This window comes from Canis lupus, chromosome 24, assembly GCF_048164855.1.
Source record: "Canis lupus baileyi chromosome 24, mCanLup2.hap1, whole genome shotgun sequence".
Classification (NCBI taxonomy): Eukaryota; Metazoa; Chordata; class Mammalia; order Carnivora; family Canidae; genus Canis; species Canis lupus.
The window spans coordinates 52,880,237-52,900,412 of NC_132861.1; the positions used below are offsets into that span (position 1 = coordinate 52,880,237).

The 20,176-nt window shown below is 47.4% G+C and overlaps 1 protein-coding gene across 3 annotated transcripts in view; it reads left to right on the plus strand.

Moving 5' to 3' along the window:
- SEPTIN2 (septin 2) overlaps positions 1-19,680 on the plus strand; it is a 35,003-nt gene extending 15,323 nt beyond the window's left edge. For all 3 annotated transcript variants that reach the window (XM_072797053.1, XM_072797052.1, XM_072797051.1), the window contains exons 4-13: positions 4,536-4,622; positions 5,405-5,528; positions 6,329-6,463; positions 6,648-6,765; positions 10,665-10,766; positions 11,156-11,301; positions 12,705-12,788; positions 14,520-14,577; positions 15,962-16,070; positions 17,674-19,680. In XM_072797053.1, coding sequence (XP_072653154.1) covers positions 4,536-4,622; positions 5,405-5,528; positions 6,329-6,463; positions 6,648-6,765; positions 10,665-10,766; positions 11,156-11,301; positions 12,705-12,788; positions 14,520-14,577; positions 15,962-16,063 — 956 coding nt within the window. In that variant the 3' untranslated portion in view covers positions 16,064-16,070; positions 17,674-19,680. The remainder of the gene's footprint in view (positions 1-4,535; positions 4,623-5,404; positions 5,529-6,328; positions 6,464-6,647; positions 6,766-10,664; positions 10,767-11,155; positions 11,302-12,704; positions 12,789-14,519; positions 14,578-15,961; positions 16,071-17,673) is intronic.
- Positions 19,681-20,176: the final 496 nt, after the last annotated feature.

Below are 20,176 nucleotides of genomic sequence, written 5' to 3' on the forward strand. Positions count from 1 at the left end.
GATGAATCTCCAGAGCTAATTGGCTGAGCAGAAGCAGCCAGACACAAGAAGGCATGCTGCGTGATCCTGTGTATATGAAGTTCTAGGATAATCAAAACCAATCTGTAGGGACAGAAAGGTTGGTACGTGATGCCAGAGGGGTAAAGCTGACGGACTTCTGCAGAGGCGCTCTGGTGGCACAGAGGTCTTTGTCTTGGGTGGAGTTTACCTGAGTGGTACTTTGGCAAACTAACCCATCAGTACAGTTCGCATGAGTCCAAGTAACCCTTGAGCTGAGGTGTGTGTAAGTTACACCTCAGTAATGTGGGATGGAAGTAAAGCAGATAGGGGATTAAGGGTGAGCTGGATAGTGACTAACAGTAACTTGGGACACCCAGGGGGCTCAGTGGTTGAGCGTCTGCCTTCAGCCCAGGGTGTGACCCCAGGGTCCTGGGATCGAATCCCACGTCGGGCTCCTCGCAGGGAGCCTGCTTCTCCCTCTGCCTGTGTTTCTGCCCCCTCTGTGTGTGTGTCTCTCGTGAATAAATAAATAAAATCTTTAAAAAATAATAAAAACAGGGATCCCTGGGTGGCGCAGCGGTTTAGCACCTGCCTTTGGCCCAGGGCGTGATCCTGGAGACCCAGGATCAAATCCCACGTCAGGCTCCCGGTGCATGAAGCCTGCTTCTCCCTCTGCCTGTGTCTCTGCCTCTCTCTCTCACTGTGTGCCTATCATAAATAAATAAAAATTTAAAAAAATAATAATAAAAACAACTAGTAACTTAACCACACGAACCCTCAACTTGCAAATTGTAACTATTAGCAGCTTAAGAAAAATGGTATACAGGTATCCCCTGCTTTCTGAAAGTTCACATTATGCCTTTTATGGAAGACCTAACAATAGTGCCCATTTTCACTAACCGAAAGACAAGCAAAAGAGCTCGGCGTGGGTTTTGCCATGAGCAGTTAGAGATAGCACACCCCCAGAGCTCCTTCCCACTCTCAGCATCTCTGCATCCGCGGCCAGAGTTCTGAACTGTGTCTGCAGGCATCTGGGGTTCACCTCGATTAATTTTGCATCTCTGTTAAGATATATTCTAAGGTATCAGAAAAAGAAAAGCCTGAGATGTGATTTTTTTGGGGGGGGGGAGGGGGTAATCTAAGAATGTCAAAAAATGCTTCCATACCAGTTAGTGGTATTTGCTTTTTTGCTGTCCACCATTTATGCTTGGGAACACTCTACTTTTGGGTAGAGGGAAAATCTATATCGGGAAAGGGCCAGTGCACCTAACTTGTAAGTCAGAGACTATTGAAGAGAAAAGGCATTGTTTTTAAAACTGTGGCATGCTTCTAAGGAAATAAATTTTACAAAACAATCATATGCAAATGAAAAACGACAAGTATTGGGGAGCCTGAGTAGTGCATTAAGTGTCTGACTCTCGGTTTCAGCTCAGGTCCTGAGATGGAGCTCCAGGGCCCTGGGCTCACTCCGTGCTCAGTATGGAGTCTGCTTCAGTCTCTGCCTCTGCCCCTCCCCGCACTTGTACATGTGTGCTCTTGCTGTCTCAAGTAAAATCTTTTTAAAAACAAAAACTTTTAAGTGTTTGGGCAACAGTTTGCAAGAATTTTAGAATCATAAATACGTTCTTTAGACCTCAAGGGCGGATCCCCAGGTAGCTCAGCGGTTTAGCGCCTGCCTTCGGCCCAGGGTGTGATCCTGGAGTCCCGGGATCCAGTCCCACGTCGGGCTCCCTGTATGGAGCCTGCTTCTCCCTCTGCCTGTGTCTCCGAGTCTCTCATGAATAAATAAATAAAATCTTAAAGAAAAAAAAGAAAGAAAAAGACTTCAAGGACAGAGGTCAGGTGGTGGGTTACTTGTGAGGGAACATGATGCTGCTGAAGTCTGGTCAAATGGTCGTAGTTGGTGGTGGTTTATAACAGGTTTCCAGTCTCCCACCATTATGTGGGGTGATGGCTCTATTCACAAGAAAAGCAAGGTTAAAATTAGAAAATGTATCGTGGAAATACATGCCCTCGTAGAAAGTCCATAGGTCGGTTAGGGTGGCCAAATTCACAAGGGCCTACGGAGTGAACACTGAGAACTTGGGAACTAAGCTAAGAAAATGAAAACTGACCTTCCTTCCAGCAAAAATATGCCCATGTCATCACAGGTTCACGTGCTCTGAAACTGCGCAGTCGCGTTCTGGGCACCGCTTCCTGAGGGCGCCTGCACCTGGGACGGGCACTGTGAGCTGCGCAGGGCCTGCCTGAGCGTCCTTTTCCCATGAAGTGGCACCTCCTCAGCGGCGCCCGGCTCTGCGAACCGCGTCGGATGCTACCCCCTGGGCCCCCTCCCCCCCCAAATGGCTCTGGCTGCACCGTGTGTGAGAGAGCACGTTGTTGTATTGGATAAAATTCAGAAGTAAAGATGTGAAGGGCCCCGTGTTAGAGAGTCGTGGGTTTTGTTTTGTTTTGGTAAGGCCTACGTTTGGGGCGGGGAGCGAGGGGAGTTTAGCCTGTTTTAATTGGAAGCTTCTGGGACCTTTTGCCTAATAGGATTTGAGAATACAGTTGTAAAATGAAGCTCACCTTTGTCACCTGCACGTGTTTTTCATATGGTGGCGCCACCTTGTGCTTGATGCCTGGTCTTTTCTCCCTGGTTGGTGGAAACATGAGCCATTTTGTAAACCCGGATCCCTCCCAGGCCAGTCAGCCTTCGCTGTCACCACCTCCGCGGGACTGCTGCGGAAGGGTGCTGAGCCTGGTGTGTCCCGTGCCGTGGGCCTGACGCTCCAGATCTCTTGAGTCCTGTGTCCCCCATGTAAAGGCACCTGAGACACTCCCGTGGGACGGAGGTACTGGTAACGTGCAGTCACAAAGCCAGCCGCCCACAGATTCAGCCCAAGTATAGCAGCACGTTCTGAGTTAATGAGTTTATTACTTATAGATGTCTGAAAGTCATTCCAAGTGAAGATACTTCCACCTTTTAAATGAAGATTTATAATTTAGAATCAATCACTGGAGTATCCCTACTTTTTAAAAAGAAACTCATATACCTCTGTTGAGGTGTCTTCTGTGCCCTGGTCCCTTTCAGCTTCATCACCCACATCTGTCACCACCTTGTCCTTGACAGAGTGATTTTGCTTACTTGTCCTCTCCCACTGGACCCACAGGCTGCACGGGAGCAGGGATTTAGCTACTCTGGTCTTTCTCATGTCCTAGAGCCTGGACCTGGGCCAGGCACACAAAAGGACTGAGCACTTATTTGTTAAAATCTCCTCATTGTGTGATAAAAACGTAAGGGGACGTTGCTAGGCAGTTTATTAAAAGGATAATTTGGTGTCCTCCTATTTGGACATGTTCAACGTGTAATTCTGGTTTTGTCCTTTTGATACTCCTTTCCACATAGGAAAGTTACGATCTAATTAAAGCAGAGTCCTCATTCTGTATGTCTACACATTTCGAATTCACTCTTGTTCTTCATTTTCCCAGAAATAATGATATTTAAAACAGATGTGTGTCCCTTCCACATGCGGTGCAGGACTGGGCAGAGGGAGATTAAAACCGAGGGGACCAGGGGACAGTCAGGCACTAAGTGCAGAAGCACTTCTCCTTGCAGAACTTGGCCTTAGTAAATGGCCTGCAGTGAAACGGTGGAATCTGTGCATGCTTCCTAGAATGTATAAGACCTGGGGAGAGGCAGAGACGCAGGCAGAGGGAGAAGCAGGCTCCCCGCGGGGAACCCCACGCAAGACTTGACCCCGGGCCCCTGGGGTCCCACCCTGAGCTGAAGGCAGGCGCTCAATCACTGAGCCACCCGGGTGCCCCAGTAGTTGAAGAATTCTTAACTCATCACATTCTGCAATGAGTATGTGTTTTCTTAATTGGTCCTACACACTCAACAGTGTTGAGCGGGCAGGTTGTCTGACATGAGACAGCAGTGGCGGGTCGTGTGTGTGCGAGCAGGAGAGGGGGAGAGGTGGCCTGCTTCGCCTCAGTGACAGGAGGGAGGCTGCAGACTAGAGGGCAATGTTGGGCATCTGTTCCGTTTCCACTTCCCACGGTTTGGCAAGTCAGAGTGCTGTTGACATGGTTTGATGTGTTCAGTTTTCTGAAAATGGCGCTTGCTTCAGCAGCACATACAGTTTTCTGAAAATGTGCTTACTTTCACGGTTAGCAAAAATCATCACTGAAAACTTTGTATTCTATTCATCAAAAAATAAAGACCCACTGCTAAAGTCCATTCCACGCCTTCGTGAAGAACTAAGAGGGCGTTTCTGGTCTTACTGTGTGGGAATTCTGGAGACTGATAGGCCTGGGTTCAAATCAAGGCCGTGCTCTGGATAGCTCTCTGAGCAAAGGCAAGTTGCTAACCTTGGAACACCCATTTCCCCATTGATGAAGTGAGGAGAGTCATACCAAAGTGGTAGGGGTCGTGTGGAGTGTAGACGATGACGTGTGTGAGGCACTTAGCCCCGAGCTAGGCCTCCCGTGAATCAGTAGGTTACCATGTCCTATGGGTCATGTTGTGACAATGTTTTCATTTTCATTTAAAGGTGAATCGGGTCTAGGAAAATCAACTCTCATAAACAGCCTATTCCTGACTGATCTCTACCCAGAAAGAATCATACCTGGAGCCGCAGGTACAAGAGCCCTATCGTGCTGTACGCGTAGTTCTCTGCGGGACCGCTGCTGAGAACACAGCATTGATGTTTTTGCCTCAGCCTCAGCCTTGTGCTTCTGTTCTGCTGTAAACACAAGCACAGCGTTCTTCTGGTCGGGAAAGGGGTTGCACCTGCAGCCCTAGGATCCTGCTTGTGGACCCTGAGCATGAATCCGCAGGGCCATCCTCTCCGAGCTGGTTTCCTTTTGCTATCAAGTAATAGAAGTAGTTTCTGCCTGTATTATGTTTGATGGGAGGATCAAGGCAAAATGTTTTCTCCTGAAAAGAGTTGTCTACGTAGCTGATTGCTGTGGGAGCAGGTGTGTGCCCTCCTCGCCTGTGGTGGGAGCGCTGCGGTGCATCCAGGGACGTTCCTGGGGTGCATGGGTTAGCACACGTGGTCGGAGCCCAGGCCCTGGGCCGCCACAGCTGGCATGTGGAGCCCGCTCACAGGAACTTTGAATTCAGTTTTTAAATAAATTCATAAATTGCTCTTTATCTTAGCAACGGAGGTCATAATTTTCAATATTGGCATTTTAGCCCTCCCAAGCCAGCATTTAATCTTAGCTGCCAGGTTTCCTTGCCAGGTCGGGGATCGTTTGTACACAGTCCTTGTGTGAACCTCTGAGAACCATCCTCCAAGAAGGTCATGAAGTTCTCAGTCATTTGTTTCTGAGTAAGAAAGTAACAGGTCATCTCTCGTCTTTGAAAACTGGGTTAATTACTAGGTATATTTTCTTATGAAGTTTGTTTCTTTTTTAGAGAAAATTGAAAGAACTGTCCAGATTGAGGCTTCGACTGTGGAGATCGAGGAGCGAGGGGTCAAGCTGCGCTTGACAGTGGTGGACACGCCCGGCTACGGGGATGCCATCAACTGCAGGGACTGGTATGGCCTCCGGGGACATGCAGCCCCGCAAGTGCTGGTGGTCGTTCTGACGCATTCACGATCCACAGCGTTACGGGTGATGAGTGGGTCTGAGGCAGCTGTGTAATAAGGCAGTGAAACTATAACATCTTCAGTGAGGAGTCTCACACAGAACGGGTATTTTTTCTGTTTAGAACCAACTATCCTTCAACTGCTGGTATAAGTGAAACACTTTGATCTGAAAGAACCGTGGCCAATGGAGAGGATTATGACGTAGTCCTTTCTCTTAGAGACTTGGTCCTTGACATCATTAGCCCAAGTAAGGGGACCTACAGGTAGAAGAGCACTGTGCCCCCTGTACCGCAGAGAGGACCTCGGTCATGGAGGCACTGTGGGCTCTTACCTCAGCGGAGAGCACCAGCTTGCCAGCACGTGAGGAAGAAAGGGGAGGCTGGGGAAGGCCTCCCGTCTCCTTCCTTCCCCGCCCAGTGCTCTCCTGCCACCCCGTCCTCTGTGCAGTCAGTCACGGTCCTTGTGTGAGCTGGCGGCCCTCTGTCCGCTCAGTCACCTCAGGTGCTTTGAACGGTTCCGTTCAGGCCTTTGACACACTCCCCCCGCCTTGTGGGGGAAGTGATGCTTGGCACGCTTCCAGAAACCTCCATCTTCCCAAGCGTAGGAGTCCGTTTTCCAGCCCATCTTATAAATGAGTTATCAGATTATATTTGGTAAGGAGGCAGGGAACAGAAGAAACGCTGGTCTTTGAAGCTATGCGCTATCGGCCTTTTGTGTTCCATCGTTAGCAGTGTTTATGTTTCTCACAGTTTCAAGACAATCATCTCCTACATCGACGAGCAGTTTGAACGGTACCTGCATGACGAGAGTGGTTTGAACCGGCGGCACATCATCGATAACAGGGTGCACTGCTGCTTTTACTTCATCTCACCCTTCGGACATGGGTAAGTGTGGACCGCTCGCCATGGAAACCCACACATACTTAGAATTTCCTTTTTACTTGATGGGTTGATTGCTTCCCCCAGATTGCATATTTTAACGTAAGAAGCGAGGTAATTTTGAGAGAACAGAAATGTGTGATTTCCCCGTTCTTCCCCTGAATTCCTGGCATTGTCTCATTCCTTTCAGACTTAAGCCCTTAGACGTCGCATTCATGAAAGCAATACACAATAAGGTGAACATCGTGCCCGTCATTGCCAAAGCTGACACCCTCACCCTGAAGGAGCGGGAGCGCTTGAAGAAAAGAGTACGTGCTTTCTACTCGGGGCAGCAGAGGGCCGGGCGCCGGCAAGAGGACACGTGTGTCTGAGATGTGGGGGAGCAGGCGGCGAGTCTTGATGGTTTCTCAAGAACACCTAATGCTTGTAGGTTGTTGATCTGCTCCCTGTACAAAGGTATCGAGGTCTTACTCTTAGTAATTCTCCCTCCCCAAGAACACCCTCAATGAGGAGAGGGGACCGCACGTGCTAGGTGAATAACGTGAGTGTGGGAGAGTGTGATCGTCTCGGTGAAGTTCTGTTTATCAAAACATGTTACTACAAACAATCCATTTAGGAATATGTTTTAGTTGTACTCCTCCTATAAAGGGCCTGTGTTTTGACCATTCAGAGGTTCCCTCGTCCATCCGCCAGCCTGAGTGCCCCCACCTCCCAGCAGCCATATGCTGCTGTTGGTCTCCGGTGCTTTTTTTCTCTGCTATCCTATAAAGCTTCTTTGTGGGCTCTTTGTTACATATTTTTTTTTTAATTATTTGCCTGTTTTTATTTGTATGCTTATTAAGAAAGTCCAAGCTCATGTGCTAAATACTACAAATAAAAGTTGTTTATGTTTCTGAGAGAGAGCATGAACAGGGGCAGCAGGTAGACCCAGAATCCCAGGCAGACCCCATGCCCAGCGTGGAGCCCAACACGGCTCGATCCTACAACCCTGAAGGATCACAACCTGAGCTGAAATCAAGAATCCAACCCTGAACTGTCTAACCCACCCAGGCACCCCAAAAGTTCTTTTCATTATCCGTAAAAGCAGTAGTTATTAAAAGTTATGTACTTACCCTTCTAGAGCAGAGTCTGTTTATGTTGTTTTTATAGAATGGGACCATAGCATACATCTTACTCTGCCATTTGACTTTCTAAGAATTCCCAGCCACACAGAAAACACCCCCACACACTTACTCAGCTCAGAGCAACACACACACATACTCTCAGCTAGGAGCACTCCCAGCACACACAGAATGTTTCTTCAGTGTGTCTGTTGGTCCTCCCACCCCCGCCCCTCAATTCCTGGCATCAGGATCTTTGCTTAGCTCACTTGTATGTTCCAAGAGTTTAGAACACTACCTGGCGCAGAGTAGGCACCTGTCTGTCTTCTCATTGTTGTTTAAGTCAGACAGGTTCCTAGAAAGGAAATTGATGGGCATCTTAAGTGTTGAAAGGTGGGCATTTAAAGTTGGAATTTCTCTCAAGACAAGTTTGTGACTTACATTCTCAAAGCAGTGTTGTGAGCTTCCGTGCTGTGCCCCCTGGAACCAACCTGGGTGTGTCACCCGGTTTCTGGAGCATCTCTCATCTAGAAGTGGGACGTGGTGTCTGGTTTCTGTTTGTGTTTCCCGGTTGCTGATGTGAGTGCAGAGGTGGCCTGGTGCTTGGTCCCCGTTAGTGTGTTCTCTGAGGTTTCTGAGCCTGTGCTATTGCATTTGTTGCTTTTTTATTGACTTATGGGCATTATGTTTTTTTGTTTTGTTTTTTTAAGATTTTATTTATTCACCCATGAGAGACGGGGTGGGGGGGCAGGGGTAAAGACATAGGCAGAGGGAGAAGCAGGCTCCTTGCAGGGAGCCCAATGTGGGACTCGATCCCGGGTCTCCAGGATCACGCCCTGGGCTGAAGGCGGTGCTAAACCGCTGAGCCACCGGGGCTGCCCGGGCATTATGTTTTTAGACCTAGTTTTGATTTTCACGTTTCCACATTGTCCTTGATGTCTCCTGTCCTGGTAGAGTTCTTCAGTTCTTTTTTTTTTTTTTTTTAATATTTATTTATGATAGAGAGAGAGAGAGAGGCAGAGACACAGGCAGAGGGAGAAGCAGGCTCCATGCACCGGGAGCCCGACGTGGGACTCGATCCCGGGTCTCCAGGATCGCGCCCTGGGCCAAAGGCAGGCGCCAAACCGCTGCGCCACCCAGGGATCCCGAGTTCTTCAGTTCTATGCATGCATGTTTCTCAGCCTTTTCCCCTGTTGTCTCAGTGCCTGCCAGCCTTTTAGGAGATACCCAGGCCTTTGGGAGAGCCCCCGAAAGCTTGGACATGTTTGTGCTTGACAGGACGTATTTTAGTAAAGCCCACTTACGGGAACTCTACGCTGGGTTTCAGAAAGGCAGGGGAGCTGGGGTCAGAGCCAGAAGGTTTTGTACGCTCATCTCTAATCCTGTGTCTGGAACTCACAGTCTGAGATGAATTGAGATCCTGTGTTGCCCTTGCCACGTTCATCTTGGGCCTCTTTCCTCCCGTCTCGTTATCTGGTTTCTCCCCTGTGCCTCCTGTATACCCCCACTCCCTAATCTGAACCTCTGGCAGATCCGCTTTGGTCCTATGCTTCCTGGCGTCATTTCCTGCCCTCTCCTTCATCTCTGACTCCTTGTCCAGCAGCAGCTGTCCTCTCTGGGGCTTAGGCAGCGGGCCCTCCACCAACCTCAGGCGTCAGCAGTGGGGTTTGCTGTACTTTTGGAAGACTTGTCTTTCTGCCTGTTGTATCACTTGTCTGCCTAGCCCCTGAATGTCAGCATACTTGTTCTTGTTTTGATCATATCAACTCCTGTGGCTTCTTCTATCCCTCTGATAATCTTCTTTTGCATGTGAATTCTGTGTGTAAACAAGTGTCTCCTCTTCCCCACTCCTGAGCTTGTCTCCCAGCTTCTCTGGCTCCTTACCTGGGCCCATCTTTGGTGCCGTCGCCCAAAGAAATGTGTGGTTGTTTTGATTCATCACTTTGTTTTTCTTCTTTTCCAATTCAAAGTAGCCTATATATGACTCATTCTCAGCTCGATTCTCATCCTCAATGTAAGCCCTGCACATGGGGCCAGAGTGGAGGAAATGTGGCTAGCAGGGATGGGTAACGGGCCGGAAAGGGAAAGAGATGCAGCAGGTTCCTGCTTTACTGCCTAACTTCCCCACGGGTGAGATGGCTCCTAGCCTCCGCTGTGAATGGGAATGTTGAGAGGACATGGTCAGGTTGGAAGGTAAGGGATATTAGGAAGAGGGAGAAGGACCTCTTCATGAATCCCGGATTAATGCCCACAGCATGTTAAGTCTGACATCCTTGATCTTGAAGGCCTGAGAGTTCCCATTAGGAAGAACCATTGCCAGATGAGGGTTTAAAGCAGGGATATTTGTGCTGACTTGGGGTATGTCCTTGGGGTCCAGGACCCCGCAGAGGACGTGCAGCCCCAGCCTGCCTGTACCTGCTGGAGTGCCCAGTGCGGAGGGTGCTTGGGGGCTGGGCACAGCTGCTGCACCACTGCTTCCTTCAGTTTGAGCCCAGATTTTGGGTTACTCTCGTACCTGGTTAGTTGGAGCGTGTGGCTCTACTGCTGACACCTTTTGCCTATTGAATAAAACCCAGAGCCCAGCCTGGCGTTCAGAGAACGCTCCCCTTGGTAACTCCAGGTGTCCCTCCGTCTTACCCAGCTGGAAGGCTCACTTTCTAGCCATCCTTTATTTCTTATTCCTGAAACATACTCTGGGTGTCCTCTCCTCTGAGCCTCAACAGCATTGGTCCCCAAGTACCTCTCCCTCCTCAGTCCTTGGAAGATGCCTGACTCCTCGGGTGATGCTTGTGGCTCTCCTGGCGCCTGCAGCATCTGGCATGTGGTGTTCCGAGGCTGCTTGTGGTGTGCTTTCTCAGTGGCGCTCCTGGAGTTGTTCATCTGCCACGTTATACGTGAAAGGTGGTGCACTGCTGTTTACTCTGGACAGTGGACCCCTCGATGCAAGCATAAATACTTCTCTAATAGTTTCTAAAATTATTTGAAAATCAGTAATCAATTTCATTCTGTATTGACATTTGGATAATTCTGATATATTTTTAATAGTTGGGTTTGATTGAAATATCATGTGGTTTGGTAAGGTTGCTCCTGGTTTGTCATTCTTTCAGATTCTGGATGAAATTGAAGAACATAACATCAAAATCTACCACTTACCTGATGCAGAATCAGATGAAGATGAGGACTTTAAAGAGCAAACCAGACTTCTCAAGGTAAGAGCAGTCGCCGGGTACCCAGCACCAGTCACCTGTTGCTGTCATCAGCACCGTAGAAAGAGTTGGCAAAGGTCCCATCTTGGAAGGCTGGCCTTTGAGAGATCATCTGGTAGGTTCAGTTACAATCGTATTTTTGCTAAAAATATATTTGGACATAGCTGTCCCCTAAGGTTTAGAAATCGTATTACATGTTTAATTTGCTTTCATATCCTTGTTTCCATGCAAAAAATACCTGTTACTTCTTAATAAAATGTTCGATACCGTTAGCTTTCCAGGGAGGCACGTAGTACGCAGCAGTGCACACAGTCTGTGCCTGGGTTCTCGTGTTCACAGCGAAAGTCGAGTTCCTTGTGTGGAGCCTCTCTACCTTGTGTGTCTCTTTCTAGGCCAGTATACCGTTCTCTGTGGTTGGATCCAATCAGCTGATTGAAGCCAAGGGCAAGAAGGTCAGAGGCCGCCTGTACCCGTGGGGTGTTGTGGAGGTGGAGAACCCGGAGCACAACGACTTCCTGAAGCTGCGGACAATGCTCATGTAAGACCCCCGTGCATTCCTGTCGGGGAGCCTGGCGCCAAGAGCAGAGCTTTCGGACAGCAGGGTGTGCCCAGCCTCAGGACAGCTGCCAGTGCCGTGGTACTTGCATAGCAGGGCTGCTGCAGCCCGTTGAGGCGGGCCCTCCCCGCGGGGACCCTCCCGGGGGCTCTCGGTGACTTACATTGCTGAATCCGCCTGTCCCTCACGAGGTTAGCACACCCTCCTCCCCAGTCTCCCAGCTCTCTTGACACTGAACATAGACCGGGTCTAAACTGTGGAACGGCCGCACCAAACATGGGACGCCTCCTGCTCTGGGGGCAGGTGTTCAGGCTGGCTGCAGGGCAGCTTCTGCACTCCCGGCTGAAACACGCTACCGCTCCAGGTCTGCCCCGGGCTGCGCTGACGTTCTTCAGTGCATTCTTAGCACCTGCAACAGACCTCACTGCAGAAACCCACGTTTTCCTCTAAAAAGTAAAGTTCATATTTAGTGACATAAGTGCAGTTGCTGTTATTCTTTAATCAGGAGGCTAGAAGAAAGGGTATTGCTAAAACCTAAAAGCCCTTTAATCCATCAAAGAATGGACAATCTAGGTAAATTTTGAGTAACTAAAAGTTGATGTATAAGCTAATTGAAGTGTATGTCTTAGTTTAGCAATTTTTAGTGAACAGAAAGCACAGGAGCTACAATTAACTAAGCTTTATCAAATAGAATTCCTTCACCTCACAGGAGCCTAGGGATGGGTCCTTATGGTCCCGCTGCTGTCTCGGAGGTACAGATGGAGCCCCTCCTGTGCGTGGTGTTTCTTAGGGTGGGGGACAGCACACCAGCCCTCAGCCATCACTCCGTTTCCCTACATTCTGAGCAAACAGGAATGTGTTATCTGTACTCATTCTTGGCTATTTAAGTATTTGAAAAAGCTGAGCCAAGAAAATTAGGAATGTTTTCTGATATGATTAGAAGATTCAAAGTGCTATTTCTAGTTTATCCAAAATATTAATACTTTGATGGTCTTTTCCATGGCTTAAACTACTCAATTCTTTCATCTTGAGAAGTCAAGAGTATTTAAATTGCATGTTTTTCATAAGCTCTCTGAGAAAAGTATGTTCTCGTTTACCTAAAACAGACATTGTTTACCTAAAAGGACCCGCTGAAATCTGTACCTCTGTGCACTGGTGACGGCCTCATGCGGAGCTTGGCAGTGCCTGGTGCTGTGGGCTGGGCTTCTGCTTGTTGGCTGTGGGAGGGAGGAGACAGACGGCTGCACAGCTTCAGCCCTGTAGCTGAAACTCCAGCAACTTTGTGGACAATTGCGCAGGTCTCGGGTAGGGTTGGGGGTACTGGTGCTTCTCCCTGCAGAGGCTCCCACACACAGCTGGCCTTGCCGTGCCCTTCTGTCTTTCAGCACCCACATGCAGGATCTCCAGGAGGTGACCCAGGACCTTCACTACGAAAACTTCCGTTCTGAGAGGCTCAAGAGAGGCGGCAGGTTGTTGCCCCCACCTCGTGCAGTCCCCCTCTGTCCGTGTTGTGTCACAGAGCCACACTGTCCCTCCTTCTTCCTGTCCTACTGGCCCTTCTTGACTGTAAGCCACATGATTTGGTTTCCTACTCAGAAGCTGTTACCAGGTACTTGCTGCTAATGTAATTGTGTCGTGCTTTTTTTAACCTGTTGAACGTAGCTTTGACCATCTGCATGCAGAGAACAGCCCTAGGTGTAAAGACCAGAGACTGGTCTCAAGCGCATCGCTCTGTCTAAATGAGGACAGACTTACCTGGCATTAAGAAATGCAGGTTTCAAAAAAAAAAAAAAGAGAAAGAAAGAAAGAGAGAAAGAAAAGAAAAGGAAGGAAGGAAGGGGAAGGGAAGGGAGGAAGGGAGGAAAGAAGAAAAAGAAAGAGAGAGAGAGAGAGAAAGAAAGAAGAAAGAAAAAGAAAGAAAGAAGAAAAGAGAGAGAGAGAGAGGAAGGAAGGAAAGAAAAAGAAAGAAAAAAGAAAGAAGAAAGAAATGCAGCTCTCTGGTCAGCACGGATGCACCCTGCTGCCCTTGCCTTTCCTCCGTCACCATCTTACAGGTTTTATTTGAGATCTGTGTTTTGTGACCTGATTTATGTCTGATCACACCACATCTCTGCTTAGCTTAGGGATCAGATAAGTGACCTCCTGCATCATTTATAGCAAGAATTTTCTGTACAGCAGTTGATTCCACACACCTGATCCACAGGAGTGCTCCGAGGAGTGACCCTCAGTGGGTGGCTTGGAAGAGGCGAGGGTGTCCAACTTTATACACACACACACACACACACACACCCATTTCCTGTATATACATGTCTCCAATAAAGTTGCATTTATAAATCAGGAACAGGTAAGGGGTTAACAGCAGCAATAATAAAAGGAAACAGTTACAGCGATAGAGTATAATCAGAGTCACGTGATTGTGGTCTGTCTCTCTCAAAATCTCTTCTTGCCCTGCATTCACCCCTCTTCCTGTGATGATGTGAGATGTTAGAATGCCCACATGGTGAGGTGAAGTGAGGGCAGTGACGTAGGCACTGTGATGCAGAGCGCGGTTCCTGCTGACCTTCTGGCGGCACTTCAGGAGGATCATGTGCCTTCGGACCACGGCCGAGCACAGGTCCCTGAAACCACACACAAGGGGCCTGGCTGTACTACAGTGTGTTACAATACTCACATTTTTGAAGTCTGGTGGATTTGTGTATATATACGGGGGAACGTTAAGGCTTGCTTTACTGTGTTGTTTACTTGGGGACCAGATATTAAGTAAGGTTTTAGAGGCCGATGAGGAAGCAAAGCATGCGCTCATGAAGAGCTGTGTCCTCACTGCTCAGCGGCCTCCTCAGCCTGGACGCTCAGGCCCTGCTCCTTGTTCAAGTGTGCTCGTCACAGCCTGTGTCCATTAAGAAGGACTTAAATTAAAACAGTGTTTTCCTGATGGCAGCTGCTACTCCTCCAGTAAGTGAAGACGAGAGTGTCAGTCCCCGTTTGGAGTTAGAGAAGTTTCTCAAATTCACCATCTTGTGATGTGCTTTTTTTCATCTTTCTTTCTTATTTATTCATGTTAATCCGAAAAGTGATAGATATGTAATTTTAAATATTTTTCTCAGAAATGTGAAGTCCAGTTTTACTTTGGATATTTGTCATCAGAAATAACCACCTAAATTTGTTACAATATTGTAATTGTAATTCCTTTTAACTTCTAGAAAAGTAGAAAATGAGGACATGAATAAAGATCAGATCCTGCTGGAGAAGGAAGCAGAGGTAGGTAGAGAGGCATATTGGTGGTGTACGTGCACAGAGCATTACAGTTTTCCTTTCTTATATTTTTAAGAAATATATTACTCAGAATCTATTTTATTTTGTATATACTGTGTATAGTATGGATATTGCTTTCCATGTATTACCATTTGCTGTCCAGCCATTTAGTGGGAAGAACTTGGGCTAGTGCACATTTAGTGATGTTAGTCCTAGAAGTCTAGTGAATTTACTAATTTAGTAAAGTATTCAAAATACGGTCGTTTTCCCATACATAGACAATCATGAATTGGAAAATATAAACGAAGAAACTGCCATTTACATTCATTAATAAAAATTTAAGAAATGTGTGGGACTTATATGGAGAAGAAACTAGAAAACCCTACTGAAAACAATTTTCAAAATGCAAATGGACACATGACTGTAGGCAAGAATTTAATTGCAGAGCTCACAGTTCCCTCTGAACTGAATTCCATTCCTGCACAGTGGTCTGGTTTGCAAAGTTCTTCTAGGGGAGAGTGAGGGTTAGCTCATAGAAATCCAGAGGGTGTGGGGCGCCTGGGTGGCTCAGTGGTTGAGATCTGGCTCAGGGCATGGTCCTGGGTCCTGGGATCGAGTCCCGCATTGATCTCCCTGCGAGGGGCCTGCTTCTGCCTCTCTCTTTATGTTTCTCATGAATAAATAAATAAAATCTTTAAAAAAAGAAATCCAGAGTGTGGCACAAGCGTGACGGGCTGATAAAATCCACGTCCAAAAGTGGGTCCGAAATATGGAAAAGCATCTGGTAGAGGTGGCATTGGGGTCTGTTAGAGCTGAGGAATCCAAGCATATCTGGGAAATCCTCAAATAGGCCAGTCTTTTAGAAACAAAAATAAAACTCACTTCTTCGGACAAATTAATTCAATATGGATTAAAGTACTTAAATGTTAAAAAAGCATGACCACAAAGTTATTTGAAGAAAATTGAGGTCAGTATTTTTTATAACGTGTGCCTGGAGGCTGTTCCAAACGAGTGGAAACTGTAGTGATGAAAACTGAAGAGGGTAGCAGAGGAGGTGCATCCACCATGTGGAACAGCGGGGGCCTTGCTGCCTCGTGGAGAAGCCCCAGGCCCCCTCCCCACCAGGGAGTGGCAGCCTCTTTCCCACCTTTTAGGCTAAACAGCATCTCCTATTCTCTTTCCTAATTCTTCTGTTTGTTGGTAATTTCTGTTTCTTATTTGAATTGTATTTTATCATTTGCTTAGTTTTTCTATTTGTTCTTTTACTGATTCGTAGGAGTTCTTTGTGTGTTAACTCTTTGTCATGTTTTGGGAAAGTATGGAAGTTTTGGGACTCAAAGAACACCCAGAAAGAGACCCAGTAACGTGTCCCTGTGTCCTGTGCCCACAGCTCCGCCGCATGCAAGAGATGATCGCAAGGATGCAGGCTCAGATGCAGCTGCAGATGCAGGGTGGGGATGCTGACGGTGGGGTCCACGGGCACCACGTGTAAGATAACGGTAAGGCCTAGGAGGCAGGGTGCTCATAGACGCCCCAGCGTAACGTCACGACAGGCACTTCCTTCAGTCTAACATCTTACATTTTGAAGCTCTTTAACTCTATCACTATCTATCACTAGCATTTAAGGAGACTGGGCATTTATAAAATTGAAGCTTCTCAGCTCTGCCTGTCTAGTAAAGACTTTCTTTTTTTCCCTGAGCTTACAAGTACGATTAATGAAGACAAATTAAATTTATTAGTCATGCAATTGAGAGAATTTTGCAAGTGTTATTTAAAACGGGTTATGCAGACCAAAGATGGGCCAGGGACCTCAAGGGGACTGCTGACTTCCCACCGTTCGCCACAGCTGTGCTTGTCCCCTCCACAGTCAGTGGATCATGGAGATGTCTGGCCTGGTGTGCACAGGCCCTCTTGTTTGAAGGGAATCTGCAGACACCAGAGACCTGGGACCAGGAAAAGAGCAATGTCTACTTCCCTCTGTCCTGTGGACAGGTGTGCATTCAGAGCCCCCTAGGTGACTGCTGTCACCATCTCCCAGAAGAGGAAGCAGCTACATGGGGCTGGGGCAGAGGCCCATGGCTCTGTGTGGAAGAGAGTCGCTTGGGGCTAGGCAGACCAAGGCGGTACTGGCCACAGGCACAGATCTGGGGCCGGGGAGCTGGGGGTGCAGGTGCAGAGCCCACTACAGGCGGGGGCCTGGTCCTAAAGGCAGGAGAATGTTTGTAAAAGGAGGAAGGTGGCATGGGGACATGAGTGAGCTGGGGCTTAGCTGCCACAGGGCAGGATCGAGGAGACAGAGGGTAAGGAGGCTGGAGCATCTGTCAGGAGTGCACCATACAGACACACGAGGGTAGAGGAAGGATCTGCAGGGCTGTGCTGGGAGCGTTGGCCGCCCAAACAAAGCCCCTGCCCTTGTGGCTTATGGGGAAAGGTTTCAAATACATACGTTCCGTGTCACCAGTAGTTACTGGAACGGAAGTGTCCACATAACCTCCTACCCAGGCTAGTGTTCATGGTTTACTTTCAGCATCATGTGAACACCTTAGAGCAGTCCTGATGATTGTGTGCTGAGTCCACACAGCACTAATGACGCTATGGTGTGTCAGGGTGTGAAATTATTTGCCTGTACTCGTATAACTGGTGAAATGTCAGTACCTCCTGACCCCATGAGGCTGATCCTGCCCATGAGGCTGATTCTGCAGGAGCAGATTAGGCGCCTGGCAGGGAAAGGCTGGTGAATTAGAAAGAGACAGGACTCCTGAGCAGTGGGGCTCCTTTGAGGCAGGAGGGAGTGACAGATGTTTGCTCATTTTCTCTGATCTCACTGCTTCTCTTTTGAAAACTTCAACCCTGAAATTATGAAGATTCCACTTTAGGTAGATACAATGAAGTTATTTTTTTGCATACTCTGCAATTTGCTGGTACTCTGGTTCCCAAGAGCCTCATAAATGACTTTTAGATTTTAATAATTCTGGTCACAGGAGCCAACCCTCTGCTCTGTGTTTGCCCTTCGTTAATACAGAGAACACTGATGTTAATGGTCTTAGCAGTGAGCATTGTTGCACCACTTCCATTGAACTATGTTGTGTTTTGCTTTTCCAGAAGACGCTTTGCAAGATACAGAAGATACAGAGAACATTCCGCATGAGTATCACGACTGCGTGTTTCCGAGCGATCATTGGAGGGGGGGTGCCCATCCACATTTTACAGTACCTGTGCCTGAGAATTTAGTTTTTTTTAAACTTTCTATGTGTTTTGTATGAAGTACTTTTAACATTTCTATTTCATTGCTTTGTTATACTTTATATTTTGTGAGGTGAACCTTCCATTTTCATTTTTCTTCCACCTTAACTAACCACTGATGTTGGAACTGATTTCCAGGATCAGTCCGTATGTATAATTAACATTGAATTTCTTTGATTTGGCTGGCCTAACTGAATAATTGTCGAGGAGCACTCTTGATTTCATTTCTAGAACATTCAGATTTAGCCAGCATGTGCCTGGGTGCTAGTGATGTGGCCCCAGTGATAGAGAGAGGTGAGCTGGCATCTGCAGGGCATTTACTTACCAGGTCACCAACATGGAGATTCTCTCTTGCTTTGCTTTGCTTTGAGCACAACATCTGAAACCAGTTTTGCTGCTATAATCCAATACTGTTAACTCCTGCACACTTACTTTTTTTACCAAGTAAAACAACAGAATTATCTAATATGTGTATACTAAAATAGCTCTTTTAAAAACAGGCGGTTTGCTTCAAAATTTAAGACGTCTCTGGATTCTGATGCTAGGTCATTTTTTAAACTGCTCTGCAGAGAACCTGCCACAAACCACGTTTTGTCGCGTTCCCCACTGATGCTGGTTATACTCCGCCGTGGACAGCAAGAGTCTGTGAACTCCAGTTTTCATGTTACAACGTTCTTACCCATACAGAGAGCGCCAATAGATGATTTTTACTCAACTAACATGAAAAATTACTTTTTTAAGGAAAATTTAGAAACCAGCTTTTTTATGCTTTTTTACAGCACTCTGATGTGCTTTCTGTAACTACAGGTGTACGAGATCTTCCTGAGCCGTGAGCGTCGGGGTCCTTGGTGGAAAGCCCTCTGAACCCAGACCTGGCCTGAGGCTCATGGCCCCATGATGCCTGAATGCCAACCAGGTTTTCCTGATTTGGCTTTCCTTTAACTGGTTCTTTAAAATTTTTAATAGTTTTCTGAAAGGAGGCAAATAGCGATCATTTTATATGGAAACTGTTGTCCGTTTTTAGCCATTGTCGTGTCCTTCCCTATATGTCCTACAAACCTGCCCATCTGCCAGGTGAAACTAAGAGACCTTTCAAATCTGCCCCATGGTCCAACTGCTTAGACGCCACCCATCAGACCTGTCTTCTGTGCTCTGTGCCCTTGGCCCTCCCCTTCCGTCCAAGGGGCACTGAGGCCCCAGGGCTTGTTATTTTCAGCATTTATACTGACAATGGGAAACTGGTCCCCAGAAAGTGATGGGTGAAAGGAGAGCTGAAGGGAGCAGGTGCTGGCGGTGTTTTCAGTTTGCTCTAACAGGAGGAATAGAGATGCAGAAAACACCCTGTCTCCCCCCGAGGATGGGAAGGGTTTTTGTTTGAGTCAGACAAAATAAAGTGACATGGTCGAAACGTTTGTCACGGAGGTGGGCTACAGACAGCAATCAGGTGTCCCAGGAACTTCGTCTTCTCACTGTTGCACCAGCCTTAGGCTTAGGCACAGGTGTACAAAGTTCTAACAGGAGGAAGTGTTCGCTGACGTTAGGGCACCTCCGTACAAAGCCAGTCGTTGGGTTATTTTGCCTTTAAGTACACTCGTAAAAGGCCCTGTGTGTGTTTGAGTAAAACTACTAGGGCCAGCTGCCACCTGGTAAGTGTAGTGCAGGGGTGGGTGGACCCACACTGTCTCACTTCTAAATCCCCCTTTGTTTTGCTGCCCAAATCTAAATAAATACTTTTACTGATAATTGCTTTTACTAAGAGATCATCTTTACTTATAGAAATGTATTTTGAAAACTTACTTTACACGACGATTTTGTATTCACTGAAACTAACCTTTTATCAATAAAGCACTATTGTTTGGCTATTAAGTGGATAGTTGGTGGTTCTTTATGAGGGTGTGAAATCTTCTGGGAAAGGTTCAAAGCCCTGCAGAACAACTGTGCATGAAATCAGGAAGAATTATTTGCACCAATAACCTCAGTACCCAACTTTGCATTGGCGATCCCAGCTCAGAAGAGAGCCATAAAGCCTAGGGAGAGATGCGGGGATCTGACCGTCTACTTAAAGTGAGACGTGTGCTAAAAATTAGCACTAGTCAGAGTTCAGTGATGTCTACTCACAAATTAGAGAATGGAGCGGGAAGAGGGATCTTGTTCACCGTAGCAGTAACTACTCAACACCTAGAAGCATAAACGACTGGAATAGATGTAGGAATAGCTGCACCTATTGCCTGGAAAAGATCTAGGACATCACTTCTAAGAAGAGAGGGATGTGAGCGCTCTAGGACTTAGGAGGGGACATGCTGAACGCTTGGACCGCTAGCCTGGTCTCCGTGGCTGGGTGGCCCTTTGGCTGCCCCTGCCG